Raw genomic sequence first — 19,254 nt, 5'->3', positions numbered from 1 at the left:
CCTACTGGGGTCAGCGGGGGAGCTGGCCCCAGGGAGGGGTCACTTGCCCCTCCCTTCCTTCCCTCCCCATCTCCAGCTGCCTCCCTCTTCCCGCTCCACCACAACCACCCACACATGCAGGGCCTTGGAGTAGGGGTATGTCACCAGGGTGCAGAGGAGGCTACCCCCCCCTCTGTCCCCTTCTGGCTGCCTCTGCCTCAATTTTATCCCACAACTTAGACATTCACATTACTCACACTCTCATTACACATACATATAGGATCTTGGGGGTGGGCACGATACACGGAGTTCAAAGTACCATCAGGGTGTACACCCCACCCCTGGCATCGTTGCCCACCTCTCAATTTTAAATACACGTAGACATTGAGGGCTAGCAGGAGGGACCATGCGCTTACCTGCTGCTCTCTGGCAGGTAGCTCCAAGCCCTCCTGGGTTTTAAATGCACCTTAGAACACACATGCATCAACATTACAATGAGCGGGTGGAGGGAGGTTTTGGAGTCTTCTCTCACCCCCGTTCTCTGCGACCTGCTGGAGCGGGGGGGCTAGGACTAGGAGGAGGAGTTGGCCGTCCGACTGCGGTCTGGAGTGTGGAGCCTTCCTGCTGCTGCGGAGTCGGGGCGGTCTGCCTCCCCCCACCGCAGGGAAAAGGGAAACACCACCTGGGTCTGGGTGCAGTCCCCCCCTCCAGGGGCGGGGGCACCTAGACCCGGTTTGTAGAGTACGCTTGGGGGAGTGTGATCGTGTGTACAACGTCTCTTTATGTCTGTCTCCACGTTGGTTGAGTGTGGAGTAAGTGCATATGAGAGCATGAGGGTGGGAATGGATGTTTGTATCTGTGTGTGCCTGTATGTCTGTGTCTATATGTCAGGTTGGGTGTCAGGCGCCACCTCTCTGGGGACATCTCAGACCCTCCAAGGTTTGGAGGCCTATCTCCCCCTACTACCACTTCCCCTGCCAGTGGCGGACCCCCTCAGACATCGGTGCGTTGGTGGTTCTTTGTGTCCGGGGATGGGCGTCCAGGTACACACCGGCTCACTCCTTGGCGGCCGCTTATCGGGGCCTGGAGCCTGGGGCTCGCTCGGGCCACTTCGGAGGTGGGGTGCCCCCGGCCTCTCGGCCTGGGGCTCGGTCACTCAGGCGCAGCTGGCTGCCGGCGGAGCTCACGGGCGCGTCACTGAAACTCCCCCTGGCTTCTGCTCCGCGGCTGCTGAGTGAGCCCTCATCTGGGACTCTCCTCAGCTCTTTCCGGGACAGTGGCGCAGCTGCCCCTCTGTTGGTCTTCCTTGGTCTCTTGTGTTCTGGGGGCCTCTGGATGTCTGGAGTTTTGATCTCCTCCATACCTGCTTCATGCCCTGGAGGACGGGGCTGTGGCCCCCCCACACCCTCTAGCAGATTATTACATGAAGGAACCTTTTAAAAAAACAAAAAACAAGCGCGTCCATGCTCACAGGTGTACACACGGGTGATCACACCCACAAACTACACCCTTTTTGGCTCCTACCTCAAAGCACACTGTGTTCTGTTGATCTTATGTGCTGCACAATAATGTTTAACATTTAGTATTTACTGTCATATTCCCATATATCATTGTGATGCTGTTTATTCTATTACTCTTGTTCTCTTCTGCTTGCTTTCTTTTTTTCTTTCTCAGCAGGTGATCCAGGTGATTGATATATGCATTTTTTTTTTCTCTGCCCGTTCTGTTGGTTTTTGTCTTTTGCCCTTCTCCCCCGTCCCTCTTCTCAGCTGTTTCTCTTTCCCTCTTTCTTTCTCCCCTTCTTTCCCCCAGTCAAGTCTGTCCCGTATTCAGTAAGTGAAAATAAAATAAACAATAAAAGGTGAATCAAATGGACCATTACGGCAAGGCTGGGATGGTCAGTTTGGTAAAGTAAATCCGTTGGGCATCTTTCTTTGCCTTTAGACAACAATTCTGATGGCAAAAGAGCCAAACGGGACAGGCCAAAAAAAAAAAAAAAAAAAAAAAAAAGAGGTTATACACACACACAAAAAAAAAAAAAAAAAAAAAATTAAAAAAAAAAAAAAAAAGAAACAAATCAACTTTTCTGTGGCTGTATTTATGCCACACTACTTTGCGTTATATGTGAAGATTATGATAATCTAAATACAGAAGAAGGAACAAAAATGAATGTAGGTACTGGAATGTAGGAAATGTTTAAAAACTCTGTAAACATGCGCAGTCACTTCATTCAATCATTTTGTGGCTTTTAAAAAGCCTCCAAAGCTGCATAATATCAACTATCACCATAAACATGACATACTGAGCAATGCTAGTTATCTAAATGCCATTACCGTTACTAAAGAAGATACTGATAAACAACTTTAAAGCAAAGAAACTGTTTTTTTCCATTTCCACTATAAATACTGTAGGTGGATCTTTGCATCTAAAAGCTCCTCTCTAACAGAAAGTTAGAGGATAAGGCATTTTACAGGATGAGTCAGATAAAACCAAGGAAACTACAGTACTGTGCAAAAGCAGTTGCCAATCTAACACTTTCCAGATGGTACTGCATGGTGGATTCAAATCTGACAGACAGCCCTAAACCAGGACAGAGCCTCCACTATGTTTTACAGATGGCTATAGACCAGGGGTGTCCAACTCCAGGCCTCAAGGGCCGGTGTCATGCAGGTTTTAGATATCACCCTGAGTGAACACTCCTGAATCAAATGATTAGTTCATTACCAGGCCTCTGGAGAACTTCAAGACATGTTGAGGAGGTAATTTAGCCATTTAAATCAGCTGTGTTGGCTACCTCTCTCCAGACCTCTTCCTTGCATAGAAGAGGTCAGGTAGGCTGATGGATTCATCACTTCATAAGACCGGCTGCCACCGATTTTCAGTTCACTTCTTGTGTAATTTGACAATTTGGCATACTTACATACTGTACACCATGCTGAGATATACCAAGTAAAAATGAGTGAAGAAGCAGCCAATGTCTAAAGAAACACCTCTAGAAAGCCTGAAGCGCTATTACTCAACAGCACTTAAAAAAATTACATCTGGTTGCTTAGAAGCAAAAGGGGTGACTCAAGACTTTTGCACAGCATTGTACACGCAGATGAATAAACTGCGTAAACATGTATTAGACCCTTCCATCCTTCAAAATGTGCTGAATCGTTTTTGGTAAAGAAGTAACTGTTTAAGTATAGAGTTCATCAGCCATCATTATCCACGGTTTAAATTGGTCTCATCAGTATGATGATAGGCGTGATGGGTTGCAGGAAATGTTGAATGCACAATGCAGTGGCTGCAGAATAATGATCAGTTTCACTTTACTGTGCAACCCTGACTGCCGCTGGGCACAAAAATCTTGCCGGAAAATGGGGGCTCAATTGCACAATCAAACCAGGAAGAGAACAGTGATTTAATTTTCCTTAGAATTTGTAGCTTTCCGTAGGTAGCTGAAATGGTTGATTCGGGAAACTCTCTCCGCCAGTAGAGTTATAAGAAAAACGAAAAAAGTCCTGTTGCTGGAGGAAGCAAAGAAGATGATGAGGAGGAGAAAAAGAGGGAATGTTGGACGGGCATTCACTCGAAGGAGAGAGCTCTGGGGAGTTGTCTATTGCCACTTTAATTGACAGGCAGATGGCACCATGCAGACGTGATTCATGTCCTGGCACCTGGAGTCCTGCTGAACTGTGTGCAATGCTGAAGGTTGACTTCTTTTCCCCCTTCCCCTCGTGACCTTAGGAAATGTACTGAAGGTAAGTATGACAGCGACCTCCTAACAGATAATAAAAAAATAATCTTAACAATAAAATAAGTTTTCCAAAGGGGGTTTCAGGATTCAGTATGCAAAGATATAATCATGGGCTGACTCATTTCTAAAGGAAGCCATCCAAAAGAAAAAAACAAAAAAAACCTTATTAGATATTTTTTTCCACATGCTTTTCCTCTACTGCAATCTTCTCATGTAACAAACCATTATGCACAAAGTCCTCATCAAACGCGGAATAGGTTTGCATCCCTTTTTTCCCCCAAAGATATGGTAATTAAATCATGTATAATGCATGTGCTATGATATCCATAATGAGCTGTGATGTATAGTTCTCCGCGCAGCACGGTCAATGATGGAGCACAACCAGTGGGGTAAGATGGGAGATGCTGGTGCAAGCCTCAGTGTTGACCAGTAGGCTCTCAGGCCTACACTGTGGGCCAACCAACCTTTATTCTCCACGCTGACAAAAGTCAGCAGAGAGCACAAGGCTCCACAGGAGGGAGGGTGGGGGCTCCGGGTGAAACGATAAGGAGTGAGGCCGAAGGAGGGGAGAGGATGGCGAGAGCGTGATAATAACTACATTTACATGCGCACAAGAAACCCGGTTACTGAAAGAAATCAGGTTAAGGCCGGAAATCGGAGAAGACGTCGACACGCACCGCAGTTCCTCGGATACTGTAGAGACGAACATAATTATGCAGCTGATCGGCTGCCATATTCCTCACCAGTCTCTCTCCCGTATGCGTGAACCACGGATGTCATATTTTAATCTTATTAGGGATACATATTCGACTGCAGCAGAGTTTTTAGCATTTGGACTGATTTTGCAAAGAGAGATTTGGTTATGGAGCGTAAGGCAGCACCGTCTCCATCTCGCTACGCATACAAACTGTTTCTGAAATCAAGCTTCATCAGAAACGTGACGTTTATGGTGTTATATACTTCCATATAGGATGAGATGAGTGCTGCAAATGCGTAATTCCTTAAATCCAGTTCAACTTCAAAAGAAAGCCAGAAGAATTCGAAATGAACCCCACTGCCTGCTAAAACTTAAGACTTAAATTTGAAAATAGCACACATCCCATGGAAAGTCAAAAATAAATTGCTGCCTTAAAGCGTCCAAAAGTTGTTAAAAATGAAAGGAAGCCAACAAGTTTAATTAATTCTAGTGGAAGAGGTGACTTTGTTGGAGCAGTCGCAGATGGAGACAGAGAAAGAGCAGCATCGATTTTTTAAATTAATTTTTTTTAAAGAAATGCTTAAAAAGAATCGAGATCTGCAAGTTATTTAATCAGTCTGCTGCATATTAACACAAAAAAACAGCTGCTACATGGTCTGGAGGCAGTTTGAAGAAAAACATAATCGGGGAAATTTATCGAGGCACTTTGATAAATAATGACAATATTTTTATCAGTTATTTTTGTACATGGACATGATTTGTGGTGCTTCCAGCACATCAGTTAGGACATTTTTAGACATTTGTTTTGCTTTTCCTTCCCCGTTTACTCTTCTATTTGCCTGTTTGGTTTCCCCATAAGAACTAGCTCATCATTTTCTGTATTTTTTAGTACATTATTGCAATTTTGTGCAATTTAATCTTGGTTTCACTCGTGGTTATTATGTACAGGTAAAAAATATATATATATAAACTGTGTCTGAACTTCCTAAAAACCTCAACCCTGGCTATGACAATAGACTCATTCGAACTTTAGAAACAAGTACATAGCAAATGAGTAAAAATCCTGCCTTTCACTCTACTGTCTTAAGTCTGTCTGCACATGTGCTCTTGTAAAAAACAAAAACAAAAAAACAAAAACTGTCAGAATCCTGGTTGAGCACATAAATGGCCAAAAAAAAAAAAAAATCTGGCAAAGCAGAAGAAGCAAGCAAACAAGTGGGGGAAGGGAGGGAAAAAATGAGAGGGGAACGGGAGGCGAGGCGAGAGGAGACGCAGCAACAATAGGAAGGAGAGAGGGAGAGAGGGAGCGAGCAGTAATCAGCAGATCAGAGAGGAGTACACAAGCGGAGAGGAGGGAGATTATGTGGAAGAGTGTGATCAGTGAGTGAAGAGGGAAAGGCTGTCTCAAGGCACGAGGGGAAAAAAAATTAAAGAAATTCTCCCAGTAAGAATCAGAGATCCTCCAGTGAGAGGGCAATTAAAATGAATCGATTGCTTTCCTTTCTGCCTCCGATTATTACAAAGAGGGTCGTCACCTCAAAGCTGCAGCTTAGTTTCACTTTCAGAGGCAAATTCAAATCTTCAGCTTCACCTAACGATGCCAGACACCCTCCTCCGGGTTTCTGCTCCTATCACTCAGGCTTTTGGCTCTCTCAGTTTCCCCAGAACAATGAGGGACTGAGCATTTATTATTTATTGGAAAAGATGTTTGTGTTCTTTCGAAAGCAGTCTGTGCGCGAGAGCAATGTGAACGTACGATTCGGAGTCGAATGGAGGGAGGGTGTGTGGCACAGGTGTAGGCCTGTGCGATTTCATCCCTCTGCATGCAAATTTTGACCGAGGACGGCAGCGGCGACAGAAGACGGAGAGGGACACAGAGCGGGAGGAGAGGGATGAGGCGTGTGCAGGAAATGGATCGAGTGAGGAAGCGAGAGGGAAGAAGAGGGAGAGTGGGATGATAGAGCTGTAGGCTCGCTGTTTGTGCATGCATCTGCAGGCAAATTAATCACGAGATGGTCTTCTACTCCATTAAAATGCTAATGTAGGAAAATCTAGACATTTCCATATATTTGCAATATATCCCAGAGCCCAAAGAGTCTTATTATGCTAAGTGCAGACTGGGTGCTGGATGTAGATGTAATGCAACGACAAATCTAAGCGAGATAAAGGCGAGATTAAAAGTTGGGTATGTAGAGAATTAAAGGGACGACAGGGCACTATGAATGTTGGAGAACATTCTGGATATTTGAACCTGAAGGGCTTAAAAAAGCTGTTTTGTTTTCTGTCACAGTTGAAATAAATATTATTTTATATAAGTGACTAATGAACTTGTACTTTACTTACTAATCTAAGAGAGCCATTATCTTATAATGTCACACAGACACACAAACGCATATCACAATTTAGCCAAATCTGATTCAAATTCTGACAGTTGGCGGGTTTGTTATCGCAGCCAGTGTCAACAAAGAAGTGATCAAGCCACACCAGCACAGCCCGATGAAGCCGAACGGGGATGTTGCTGTCCGCTACATCTGTAAATAATCCTTCAGAATGATTCATTTCCAAGCTTGCATACTTATTCCACCACTGTGATCTCCTCTGTGCACAGAATTAGCTGCTATGCAAACTAAGAACAAAAAGATTTGATTCGAAGCTCTCTTACACGTTAACGATCCTCAACGCTCGAGAGCTGCGTGTCGTCACATGGCAAACAAGCTGAGTTTTGTTAGGAAGCCCGAGATGTGACGGTGTGAAGCGCGCCGTGTGCAGGACCGTTTTCACAGCAGTGCAACAGAGCGACGGCTCGGCTGAGCAAACACGGTGCGGCCGACATACAGCGCTGCGGTGTTGATTGTTTATATCCACATTAGTGCTACAGTTAGAAATATAAATGTACAAAATGAATAAAAGTGCAATTCATAATGTGGCAGCGTCGCTCGAGCCACCTGACACAAATTCCAACAGAGTGGCCTATGTGACAATATAATAATAATAAAGAGAACTGGACTGACATTTATACAGCCGCACACATTCAACACATATTTTATCATCAGGTATGCCCATTTAAATGCTTGTAAACTCAAATATCCCACCAGCCGATCACATGGCAGTAATTCTATGCATTGAGGCAGTTCTGAAGGCAAAAGGAGCTCCAACCCTGTACTGGGCAGGTGGCCAGTGAATGTGTGTGCATCTATTCTTCTTTTTTTATCTCGTGTTAGTCACCAGTCACAGTGTTTTCAACTATATAGTATCATCAACATTTAAGACTCCATGGCAAACCTCTCAGCAAATAGGTGCTTTACTTGTGGTCTCGATTATGGACTGTATATCAAAGATGGGTGTGGCCTCCAGGTCTAAAAAGGTATGTGAGGAAGTGCATTAAACCTGTGGTCTTTGTTTGCTCCACATGGTTTACAGTGTCTTATTTTCCTTGACATCAAGTGTGATTGGATCATTTCTAAACTGGTCCTGCCTTTCCAAACAACTTCCCCCCGGAGGAGAAGTTGTTTTTCTTTGTTGACAAAGACATCAATACATTTCATCGTATGTTTTTATCTTCGTGCTTAGTTTTATCTAGTTGTTATCTTGTTTTTGTCACAAAAAGGAAAGTTGTCCATGAAACCTATGATTAAAAGCTATTGATCAATGAAATTAACACTGCTAAATCATGCTGTACACCATGGATGAACTCTGGAGCCTGATGAGTTCATCGTCAGTCGCTGGTTTTTAAGTCTTAATTCAGCAGCAGCTTAATTCAAGCTCACTTTGTAAATTTAATAAAGCAGGGTATGATTTTCACTATTGTATGGCCGTGCTTTGACCGTGATTTACAATACAACTTTATTTGTATACCACATTTGATTTGTCAGCTGGATCCACCCACAAAGGAGGATTTCAGCCAAAATGCTCAACCCATGACCCCATAAACTAATGACGTAAATAGTGGCTATGTTCATCTTCCATAAGCTTTCTGTGGTCTCTACCAGCTACTGAGAGTAGTAACTGGTTCACTGGGCTGCTGAATGCTTTACCATCTCCCCAGCTAGTTACCAGTTTGGTTTGCCTGTTATTTAGAGCTGAGCCGCCTGTGTACAGTGGATTTATATGGCTTTGTTTGTTGAAAACAGATGCCTGAGTGTTTGGGCCAAAACAGTAAAGCGGAGGGCCAGAAAGATAAACTGCTCCTGTAGATTCTAAAAGGTTTGCTTTCATATTGTCAGCTGATACAAAAATAAAAACATATAGAAAATTAACACAAAACGTATTATTTGATTCATGTTGCAGTCACGTGTCACACAAAAGCCACACGTACACATGTCCTCACCTAGACTCGTGGGCTTGATGAGTTCGTCCAGCATGTCGTAGAAGGGCAGCCTCTGGAGCTTAACATCTGGATGCACCGGATGCAGTGTCGCTGAGGAGGCCAGGTGGTGCGTCAGCCCGGTCAGCTCGTGTTTCCCAGGACCGAGTAGCGAGAGCGGCAGTAACGCAGCGGGCGATGGGGCTCCACCGTGACCGGCGTGACCCTCGTAAGCCAGCTGCGTCAGGCCAGCAGGCAGCGCCGCGCCCCCTCCCCCGACCACTCCAGCTGTGGCCGGGTGGTGCGGCCCAGGCAAGGCCAGCTCTGAGTGAGAGACCATTTTGGCCGGGAAACGTCTTCGGTAGAGCTCTTTGATCTTCATGTGCACGGCGGGGCTGCAGCCGGCTTTCAGCAGATGCAGCGCCTTGGTCAGCAGCTCATGCTTGCGTCCGTGCTTGTTGCGCCCGGCGTAGCCCAGCAGCACCTGGAGCTCCGACACCCGCAGGCTCATCACCATTTGCTGTGGTGGAGGAAGGGGTGAGAAAGACGATGAGCAATCAACTTTCAAGTTTCAATACCAAATATCTAAAGTAAGTAGTTAAAGCATGTTGTCATTTTTTGCCTGTGGCTTTACAAAAAGTAACAAAAACTGAGCTGCTGTGCAGCATTTAGCGTCAAACGCTCCATCGACCCTTTGAATTCAGCTTAACTGACCGGACTCTCGCTAACACGGTTGCCTTACATAAAAAAGATCCCAGTTTGAGGCTGTGAGGAGACACAAACCCAGCCTTAGAGGGTTACAAGCCGGTCTAATCCTTGTGCTCGACCCAAGCCAGGATAAATGGATGGATTCTGTCGGGAAAGGCAACTGCCAAATCAAATATCTGGATCTATCCGCTGAGGCGACCCCTTGGGAAATAAGGGAGAAGCCTAACCTTAAATTGAATTGCCTAGATCACAGTTTGTTGTCTCATGATTACTTAACTTAAAAACAAAACAAAAAAATCTCCACAGAGAAGAGGATATCTAAATAAACCCTCTGCCAGTTTAACACTGACGCATTCCCACAGCAGGAGAATTGTTACTGTGTCCGGTGCTGGAGTTGGGGGATCGCTTCCAGCTGAGAAACAGGACCACAGTCTGGCCGACTTTTTGGTTCAAGAAAGGTTTATCAACGCATATACTATTGTATAACAGAAAATAAAAGCTATTTTGTTTCAAAGATTAAAAAAAACAAACAAAAAAAAAATCACTGCAAAGTTCCTTGTGTTGAACGGTGGTTTGGTCGAAAGACAAGTATCCACTTGGAGCAGAGTGTGTAAATTACACGCTCGATGCAACGCACCTGACAGAGCTACAGATTTATGAGAGGCCCGGGACTGTTTTTAACATGAGAGCAGTGTTACTCTCATTTTGCCTTGGATCGCTCGGGACTGCCCACGGAGAGAGGCGGACGAGGAAGCTGCTGCGGACGAAGACTTCTGGCTGATTTATATTTCTACGTGTTTACATTTTTTTTAATACAGATCCAAATTTGAGCTGAGTCTGTACGCTGATGTACTGTAGCTTAGCACAGCTAACACTTTGCCTCACAGATGTTTAGAAAGAACACACACACACACCATACAGTTTCCCTCCTGGCACTGAGGTGCATACAATAAGTCAGAGCAGCTTAATTTCTAACCTGTGCATGAGAACAGCACCTGTCCAAGCGCTGCAGAAAACACTCACCCTGGGAAGCAGTGCACTGTACTGTCCATTTTTTTTAATAAAAGAGAAATATAAGCATTAACCAACAAAGGAGTCTTTTACTAGCTCACAATGTGAGACTGAGGCTGTACCTCCCAGGGGGTAGTGGGATGGAGTAGGTGCAGGAAAGCATGGGGGAAAAAGTGCCATTCAGTTTAGCTTCAGAGCCAGCAGCACTAGCAGTTCGTCATCTAGCAAAACCGACTGTACAAATACTGAATAAGATTCTCACTGCCTTATAAATCCACGGGCTTTAACTTAAACTCTCAGCAAGTGTAACGAGTACATCCATAACCTGAGATAAATCCATCTTAAGTATCTGCAACTAGCAACAACTTCCTCGATGTGACAACCAGTAAGCTTTGGAGGAACCTCAGTCACTTCAGTCTTTGTGTGTTTGAGGCTTCGGCTCCTTCACACGAAACTCGAAGACACAAAGCAAGACTTTGTCAGATTGTTAAGAGCAAACAATGATCGGGGCAAAAGAGCTGAGCGCGTGCTCTTTAATCTAAAGATAAGGAGTGGGCGGATGAAGACGTTTAAATGAAACATCAGCTCATTAAGCAGCATCCATTATACATGAGGAAACCATATAGCACAATCGTAGCACAATCCTTAAAGACACGCACACCTACAGGGTACACTAAGAGTGCCTTGGATAAACTTCCTCCCTTCATCTCCTTTAATGACAGAGGAGCTAAAAATGCACAAACACACACCCCTTAAATGACAAAGCGCACAGATCTGCTGGTGCCCAGTCTGTCAGCTTTGATTAAAGTAATCCACACACACACGCACACAGAGTCATTTTTAGTTTTATGTACAGAATCTGCATGCGTCTGCAAAGGTTTTGACACTTCAATATACAAGATTTAAATGAGCTTTTTATACTGATGCATATATATCGATGCAAACTTACCCCATGGTTCCACATTTAATAGACATTTAAAATGTCATACATGATCACTTTAGGCTACTTTTAAAACCTAACCACAGAGGGGACTTTTTACATATGAAAAACAAACAACAAACCTCAATTTGTACTGCGGAAATAGATTTTCTGTCCTTCCACCTAACCCACACAATCTAATTTATCTCCTCCACAGTAGTCCATCAGGAGGATTCGGAGACATGTTTCAACAACAAAGTAAATTCCATTAATAAAATCTGCTAATTGCATTTCGCAATCATCAGGAGGGGAACTGCCCCGTACCTAGAAAATTTTTGTTTCGCTTCCTCCGTGCAATCCTTCCCGACTTGACCAGAACGCTGCCAAAGTCGTGGCGTGAATGTTGAAGGTGAAAGAAGTGAAATCGGATTGCTCTTGAATATTATGTACATGTTAATCTCACTTCGTTTTTAGCACGGGGTGGCCCAGGTGTGAAAGCAACCTCTGGCTCTCATTCGACCACAGGACTGTAGTGCGTAATTAAAACAGACGCGCTATATTAACGGGAGTTTTGAACGGAACTGAAACCCCTGAAGTGTGACAGTTTACAGTAAATCTTCTTCCACTATTGCACACGAAGGTTTCAGAGCCTGCAAAAGGCAGCAAATCTAATTTCTACTTCAAACAGCAGGATGACACTATTTGAAACCAAACAAACATTTTCTGATAAAATGAGAGGCAAAACAAGTCAGGAGTTGTGTTGTGCAAAATCTTCGTCTAAATCAAATCCTTTCTAGTATAAAAGCAGCAGCAGCTAATGAGAGCTGGACTTCAACCTATGACCCACTAACTCAAAGCCCTCAAGGTAGACATCAGTTCAGATCCTTTGTTAATTTGTCCCTCAGTGTCAGGAATTCAAGGCTGCAGTTCTGCTGTAACGTCCATAGATGTCTGAGGGACAGCATCTACTTGAGGTGACTGCTGTTGTCATCTGGCACTATATGAATAAAAGTGAATTGAATCTGCTGCAAATGATCTCAGTGGTGGCACAGTTTTGTTGCCCAAAACAATGCAATCGCTGCTCACCATCTGCCCTGCTCGCCAGGTTTGCTTTTTGCTTTTGTCCTCTTTCCGAAAGTAAAAATTGAACTTGATTTCCACGAAACTGGGCAGCAGCACTTCCAGGAAGCTAAAAATCTAAAAATAGCAAAAGAACTAGAAGTGGAGCAGAGACTAATGACAAATCGGATATGGTTTGCCTTTTTTTCCCCCTTTCAGGTGTGCAGAAACTTTTTGAATAAGCACTATGCCGGATATCTATGAACAACTACATCAATATTTATACTACTCGATAATGTATTTGGCCTGTAATATGTCAGTTAGTATATTAAAAAAATGCACCAGTATGTCTTTTAATGTTGTTTGTAATTTAAACAAACACATATCCAGCCACTTTATTAGGTATACCTGCTCAACTGCTCTTTAATCTCAATGTCTAATCAGCGAGTCACATGGAAGCATTTGGAAGCTGGCAAATCTGCAGCAACTGTGTGATGCTGTCATCTCAATATGCAGCCAAATCTCTGTTTCCAGCACCTTGTTGATTCTGGTACAAGGAAGGTGTACTTAATGAAGTGGTTGGTTAGTGCATTTCACGTAGTGCCAGAAGTTACCAAATATTTAGATTTAAAACTACTGAATTAGAACTTTGAGCGAATCCTGATTAGGAATTTACTGAAACAACAAACTGATTATCAATTTTGTTACAACTGAATTGAAGTTGACTGTCACAAGGTTCTTAAAAGTTAGTGTTTTGCGATGACCCAGTTTATGGGGGTTGTTTAGTGCCTGCAGGAAAAGGAAACCATTTTACACAACCTGGGCTCCAAAGTGACAGAGCACAGGCTGCTGTTTACAGACCAAACACTGCATCTTGTGTACAGCTGCCACATATGCATAACCATGCACATCCGCGTTCATTTGTGTTTCGCGAGCACTGATTTACATTCGTTTCTTTCTTCCCTTAACTCTAACCACTGCTTGCCTAACGCTAACCACACAGCAGGTCTGCACCCTAAATCGGATGATTTACGTTACGGGGACTTTCTTTTTGTTCCCCAAAATAAAAGGTGAGTCCCCACCGTGTAAATAAGACGTGCAAACAAATTTTACCAGTCAGAATATAGATCTGTCCTTTGTTGCTGCACAGAGTCAAGGCAGAAAACAGAAGGCAGACGACCATATGTGAATGTAATTCTGATGCCTCTGGTCTGAAGTGCACTGCAGTTATAAAAACACATCAGTCAAAGACAGACAGCTACTATAGCAGAAAGCTCAATCACAGGTGCAGCACACAGCCAGCAGCTGTCTCTTGATGGATTTTTCAAAATCTAGATGTCTTTAAAAAAAAACAAAAAAAAAAAACACACAAAAAAAATCCAGGAACAACCATTTGGATTTTAATCCAGTATCATTTCTTTCAGTATCCTGAGACAGACAGATATCGGGAGACCCACAGTTTATTGGTTCGATCCAGCAGCTCTCCTGCTGGCGACACAAACGACCACTTCAATGAAATATGCATGTGCACGACAAGTGGGGGGAGGGGGGAGGTGGAAAAAAAGGACACCGGCCTCCCACTATTTCATACCCACATGCTAAGCCCCCTACCGCCACTAAGCCCCGCCTCCACCCTCTCTCACTTCAACGCAAACACACACAAAAGACAGGCAAATACGGACAAGAACAAACATCACCTAACATAAACTGACACACACACACAAACTTCCAACACACTGCGGATGTGTAGCATTCCTCTAGCTCCCAAAAGAGAGTGAGAGGGAAAGAGAGAGAGACAGAGAGAAAGAGAACAAACAGAGGAGAGAAAACACTGGCTGTGGAGGTGTTGGAGGAGCGACAGATGAACAGATCACAGCCCTCACTCTCTTCCCTCTGTCAATCACTCTTCTTCCAGGACAGGTGGCCTCCATCGGGCTCCATCTCTTTGGGTCAACAACAGATGATCGGCATTTGCGAGTGATTTATAAGACTTTTTTTTTTCTTTTTTACCTGCAAATCTACTAAATTAAAAAAAAAAAAAAAATCTACTGCATCAGCTTATGGCTCTAATCTGAAGGAGCCTTGTGTTCTTCTCACACAAGCAAAGCTAAACCAAGCGGAGTTTCAAGCAGAAGGAGAACAGCTCAAAGAGTAACATCAAAAAATCTGTGTGTCTGTGTGATTTTTCTTCAGGTGAAACTCTAATTTTGTGACTCTTACAGATAGTGCCGTACAATACTGCAAAATTTGGTGCTGAATTGATACCAATAAATACAGGGCCAGTACTGCCGATACCAATACTTTTAACATTTAATGAGCACTAAATCACTCAGATTTTCAACAATAATTCGTTAATACGATAAAACACACCGTTCAGCTTTTCGTGTATTTTAGAACATTTTCTTTTTTTTTTTTTGGAGATGTTGAATATAAACGCGCCTGTCTCTAAAGCAGTTGAGGTTCGGGTGTGAAATTCATGGTTTTCAGGGTCTTTATCGTTAACTCGGTTTTCCTGGGTCTTTTCCCGTGTTGCAGTTGTGTGTCTTATTTTGAAAGAAATATTTACGCGTTACCATAGCGACCAGAGAGCATAAAAGGGAAGAGAGGAGGATGTTACTCTCAGCATTGTTGGCGCATTTCAGGAGGACGCTGCTAATAGAGATACACAGTTACACAGTGAATTTGCGTTTATTAATATAATTACAAAATACCACAGTTTTTGTCTTGGTCGTATCACTTTATTTTGTTGTATTTATCCACGACACCTTGACAGCCGGTCCGTGAAAATATTGGTTAAACCAGTTTGTGGCGCAAAAAAGGTTGGGGACTACTGCACTAAAGAAGTTTGGGTCAACTTATGTTGTTTAAATGTGATGTATCTGGAACCTAGAATAGGTTCATAGTGCTGAACTGGACTTTTAAAATATTTCAAAGGGTGGAATCGTCGAATGTTGGGTGCTTTTGCTGGAAAAACGCCTTTAAATAGTTGAAGATAAGGTTTGTATTCGACAGCTGATGAATGAAAATAGATTAATCCTTCGAGGACTACCCTGTTAGGATATTACAGACAGCTATAAACAAAGCATTATTTGCCTGTTAATTTGTGAAAAACTCTAATGCACACACACACACACACACACACACACACACACTTCACAGAGAAGCAGTGGCCTGACGAAACAGCTAACCTGTGCCTGCTTTATTCATGACCCAGATCAAAGCCTCAGAAAAACAATGTACTGCTTTAAAGTGATATCAAAGAGGTATTTTGACATTTAGTGTCACAACATTAACAACCAGTGTGACATATGTTGCTTGCTGCTCTCCTGACGACATGAAAGCAGAAAAACATTCTCACTTTATTAGTCAGAATAAGTCTGAAATGCGGCGTTCAGCCGTGCGTCGTCGCTGCTTCGGCTGCGGCGAAAAGCCGCCGGTTAAACAAAGCTCGTTTGTGGGAGAATGTGCTCCATTGTCTTATTTCGGTGAAACAACTTGACATGTAGGTGCGAAAGGAAGCTGCAACAAAGAAAGGAGAGCAAAGAGAGTAGCTAGTGGTGACAGGGGAGTTCTTACACACACAAAAACACACAAACACACGCACACACACACACACACACACACACTGGTGACCAGAGCAGAGACGTTTCATTTACCAGTCTGTGGCATTTTCAGCAAAGCATGCTGGAATTGAAGTGCACAGTTTTGAACTGAAGTAAAGAAATAAGATTTTGATTGTTTTATTAAATTTGCTAATCTTGAGCTCGCTCATAATTGGTTACATAATCAGACTCCTCTGTGAACTCATGTTTCCACTTTGCACTGAACAACATGCAGCATCCAGTGGGAGCTGTAAGATGTGTATACTTAAGTTATTAAATTTGGAAAACCAGATTTTACCTATGTAGATGATCTTTTTACCTGCAGAGCTCGAACCGGATCCTGATCGGGGTCCTTTAAATGTAAACCATGCCGTGTAGTCATAAATGGTCTGCTGCTTCTCGTCTAAGGCTCCAGCAACACAAGTCCAGTTTTCCTCAACCATTTAGCAACCAGCTGTGAGTTAGTGGGGGAAATTGGCCGCGTTGGTGGTGCACTGAAAACCTTTGTGAGATTGCTCAGGTCACAAGCAGACTGGCAGTCTGGTAGTTTGCACGGAAGACACCAACGTGAATGCAAATACTGGCTGAAGGGTAGAGAACCTGCAAGAAATCTGACGTAGAGCGGAAACAAATACAGTTGCCTTCAAAAAAAGATGTGCCTTTTAAAACATGCTGATTTACTTTGAAGGCAAACACTCTTCCGGTTTGTGAAGCCCTTTTCAGATTTTACTCCGTGAGATGTAGCAAGTGTTTGCAAAGAAGTCAACATCTTCCAAGCAAGCCACAGACGACTGTGGCAGTCTGCTGGTGACTGAAGCAAATCTCATAGAGGGCTGTGGTCCAGCCCCCTCTTTGGGACTTTTGGTTAGCAATAGCCAGCAACCTCATGCAACCACTTGCCAAATGGTTGGGAAACACAAGGAGGTCGCCAGGAGGTTGTTAACCAGTCAACCTTGTACTGCTTTGTGATTTTAGTCTATGTATTTATTGTGACCAACTCATGTTGCTGGGTTTTATGTATTTTAATATCTATTTATGGATGGACCTTGCAGATGAACTCGGGTTTAGCGTACTGTGGTGTGTTGTTATTGCAACAACCTCTTGCTTATATAAACAAACAATACAATAAAAATCAAACAGAAAAGCCTCTAAATCTGTCTGCTCAAAACATGGTGTTAAAACTGAATCTCACAATAACCTAGGATGATGAAATTCCTTCAGGTGAGTTAGCAAGAAACAGCATTAAAAATCTTTTCAGAGTCCGCTGACCTAGGGCTGTTCGATATAACAATATATATCGGATGATGATATAAAAACATCTATCGTTTCATTTTACGCTATCGTTTGTTTTGTGATGTCACAAAATAAACTGTTCGCGGCAATATTTTTTCATCGTTTTGATGGTCACTGTAGTGGCTATATTAATTTCTTAAAGTTCTCTCTTTCTCTTATATTTAATATAACCACACTAGCGACTGTTTTTATGCGTTGTCGTTAGCAACAACGACGGTAAAACCATCGCGTGTCCGCTTGTTTATGTTCCACATAAACCTTTCACAATAAAGCTCAAGATCCTGTTGAGACTTTTCAAAATAAACTGTGAAAAAGTGAAAGAGTATGCAGCGTATTTACGGATCAGAAGCAAAAAAAAAAAAGAGCCGTCAGGTCCTAAAAAATAAACCTTAGACTCAAACGTTAGAACAGGCTTTTCCCCGCAGCACGCTGCGTAATAAATACTCACAAAGAAAACGGCGTCCGTTACAACTTATGTCTAAAAATATATCGCTTTATGCGTCGGTTAAAACTCTCGACTCCAGGTACACGACGCCGAGCTGGAAACACTTCACTCAAGTTGAGCTGCAAGAGATTCACAGAATTTACAGAAAATATAACATTTTTGTGATTTATATCGTTATCGGGACAATAGATGTCTTATATCGGGATATGAGATTTTAGTCATATCACACAGCCCTACACTGACCATCACTCGTACAATTCAACTCATAATCTTTCAAAGAGAATCAATAGAGACATGGTGCAAACCACTGAAGAACCCACAGAAGGCAGCTAAGATTAAATTTGCAGCTTTTGGATAAGCGTTATTTTTGGATACATCTGACTTGAGCCTCCCTGGATCTGTCGGTTCATGTGCAAAAATCAAACCAAACTGGACTGATGCAAAGTGAAGCATGACGGTAGGAAAACAAAGTCAGGCTCTTTTTCTTACAATTGTGCACGAGTACTATAAACCTTTAAATGTACAGAATGAATTTCTAAGTTAGTATGATTACAGCAGTTTCTAAACGAGCTATTATCAAGAGATAATGGAGCAGCTTTTATATGGACAATGATCCAAAGCATAAATGGTAAATCAACTGGTTCTTACATAGTGGTTTTCTACTTGACCAATCAAAGCACTCACTTCATTCACCCTGTTCATACAAGCACTTCTTTCTACAGCTGAGTGCCATCCAACATTCACGTGTTCATACTCTGATAAAGGCACTGGAGACCAACTTGGGGTTTAGTATGTTGCCCAAGAAGACTTAGCCATGCACACTGCAGAACCTCCAACTTTCTGATAAGTAGATGACCCGCTCTACCTCCTAAGGTACAGCCACCAGTATCTGTTATGATTAAAGTCTTAGAATCCTGACCTCAGTGCCATGGAGTCCCTTACTTAAATTCAAAGTCTGCAGCTCCAGAGGACATTAAGAGGTTCTGCCAGTGAAAACATTGTGAACATGATCCTCACTGCTTGGTCTCCACACACTTCTTTGCCTTCATTAGAGCTGTCTATCTATTGTTTTACCTACAGAAGAAACAACGTCACAGTCAGCAAAGGAGCCTCAAAAATGTTGCTTTTCCACCAAAAGTCAACACGGTCGAAGATTCCACGAATTTTAAGAACAGATGGAACCATGCGAAAATTAATCTGCCTGTTTAACTCCACTGGCAGAGAACAAACACTGAAACATCAAGGTTCAGCTCGCAGATTTATTTTTCAGGTGCAGAACAGAGGCGTGCTGAGCAACAGGTCTCACAGACCAGCGTGAGATCTGTTCCCAGGACTTGAGAAAACAACTGGACAAAGAGTTCAATTAGATCTACACCTCCTTTCAACCTCTTTTATCACAGAACACACAGATGAAGGCATACTTTCCGACTCACCAATGACCAACTAATCTCTATAAACCACGTATATAAACATGCGGATTCGAGGCCAAATAAAGG

At 43.1% G+C, this 19,254-nt stretch overlaps 1 protein-coding gene across 2 annotated transcripts in view; it reads right to left on the bottom strand.

The window, feature by feature from the left end:
• Positions 1 to 19,254, bottom strand: part of LOC101487673 (E3 SUMO-protein ligase PIAS1) — a 69,997-nt gene that overhangs the window by 34,878 nt on the left and 15,865 nt on the right. For both annotated transcript variants that reach the window (XM_004557940.4, XM_004557941.4), the window contains exon 2: positions 8,746 to 9,241. In XM_004557940.4, the coding sequence (XP_004557997.1) occupies positions 8,746 to 9,241 (496 nt within the window). The remainder of the gene's footprint in view (positions 1 to 8,745; positions 9,242 to 19,254) is intronic.

Source organism: Maylandia zebra, linkage group LG1 (genome assembly GCF_041146795.1).
Source record: "Maylandia zebra isolate NMK-2024a linkage group LG1, Mzebra_GT3a, whole genome shotgun sequence".
In the NCBI taxonomy this organism is placed as follows: Eukaryota; Metazoa; Chordata; class Actinopteri; order Cichliformes; family Cichlidae; genus Maylandia; species Maylandia zebra.
This window is presented reverse-complemented; position numbering and strand designations above follow the sequence as displayed.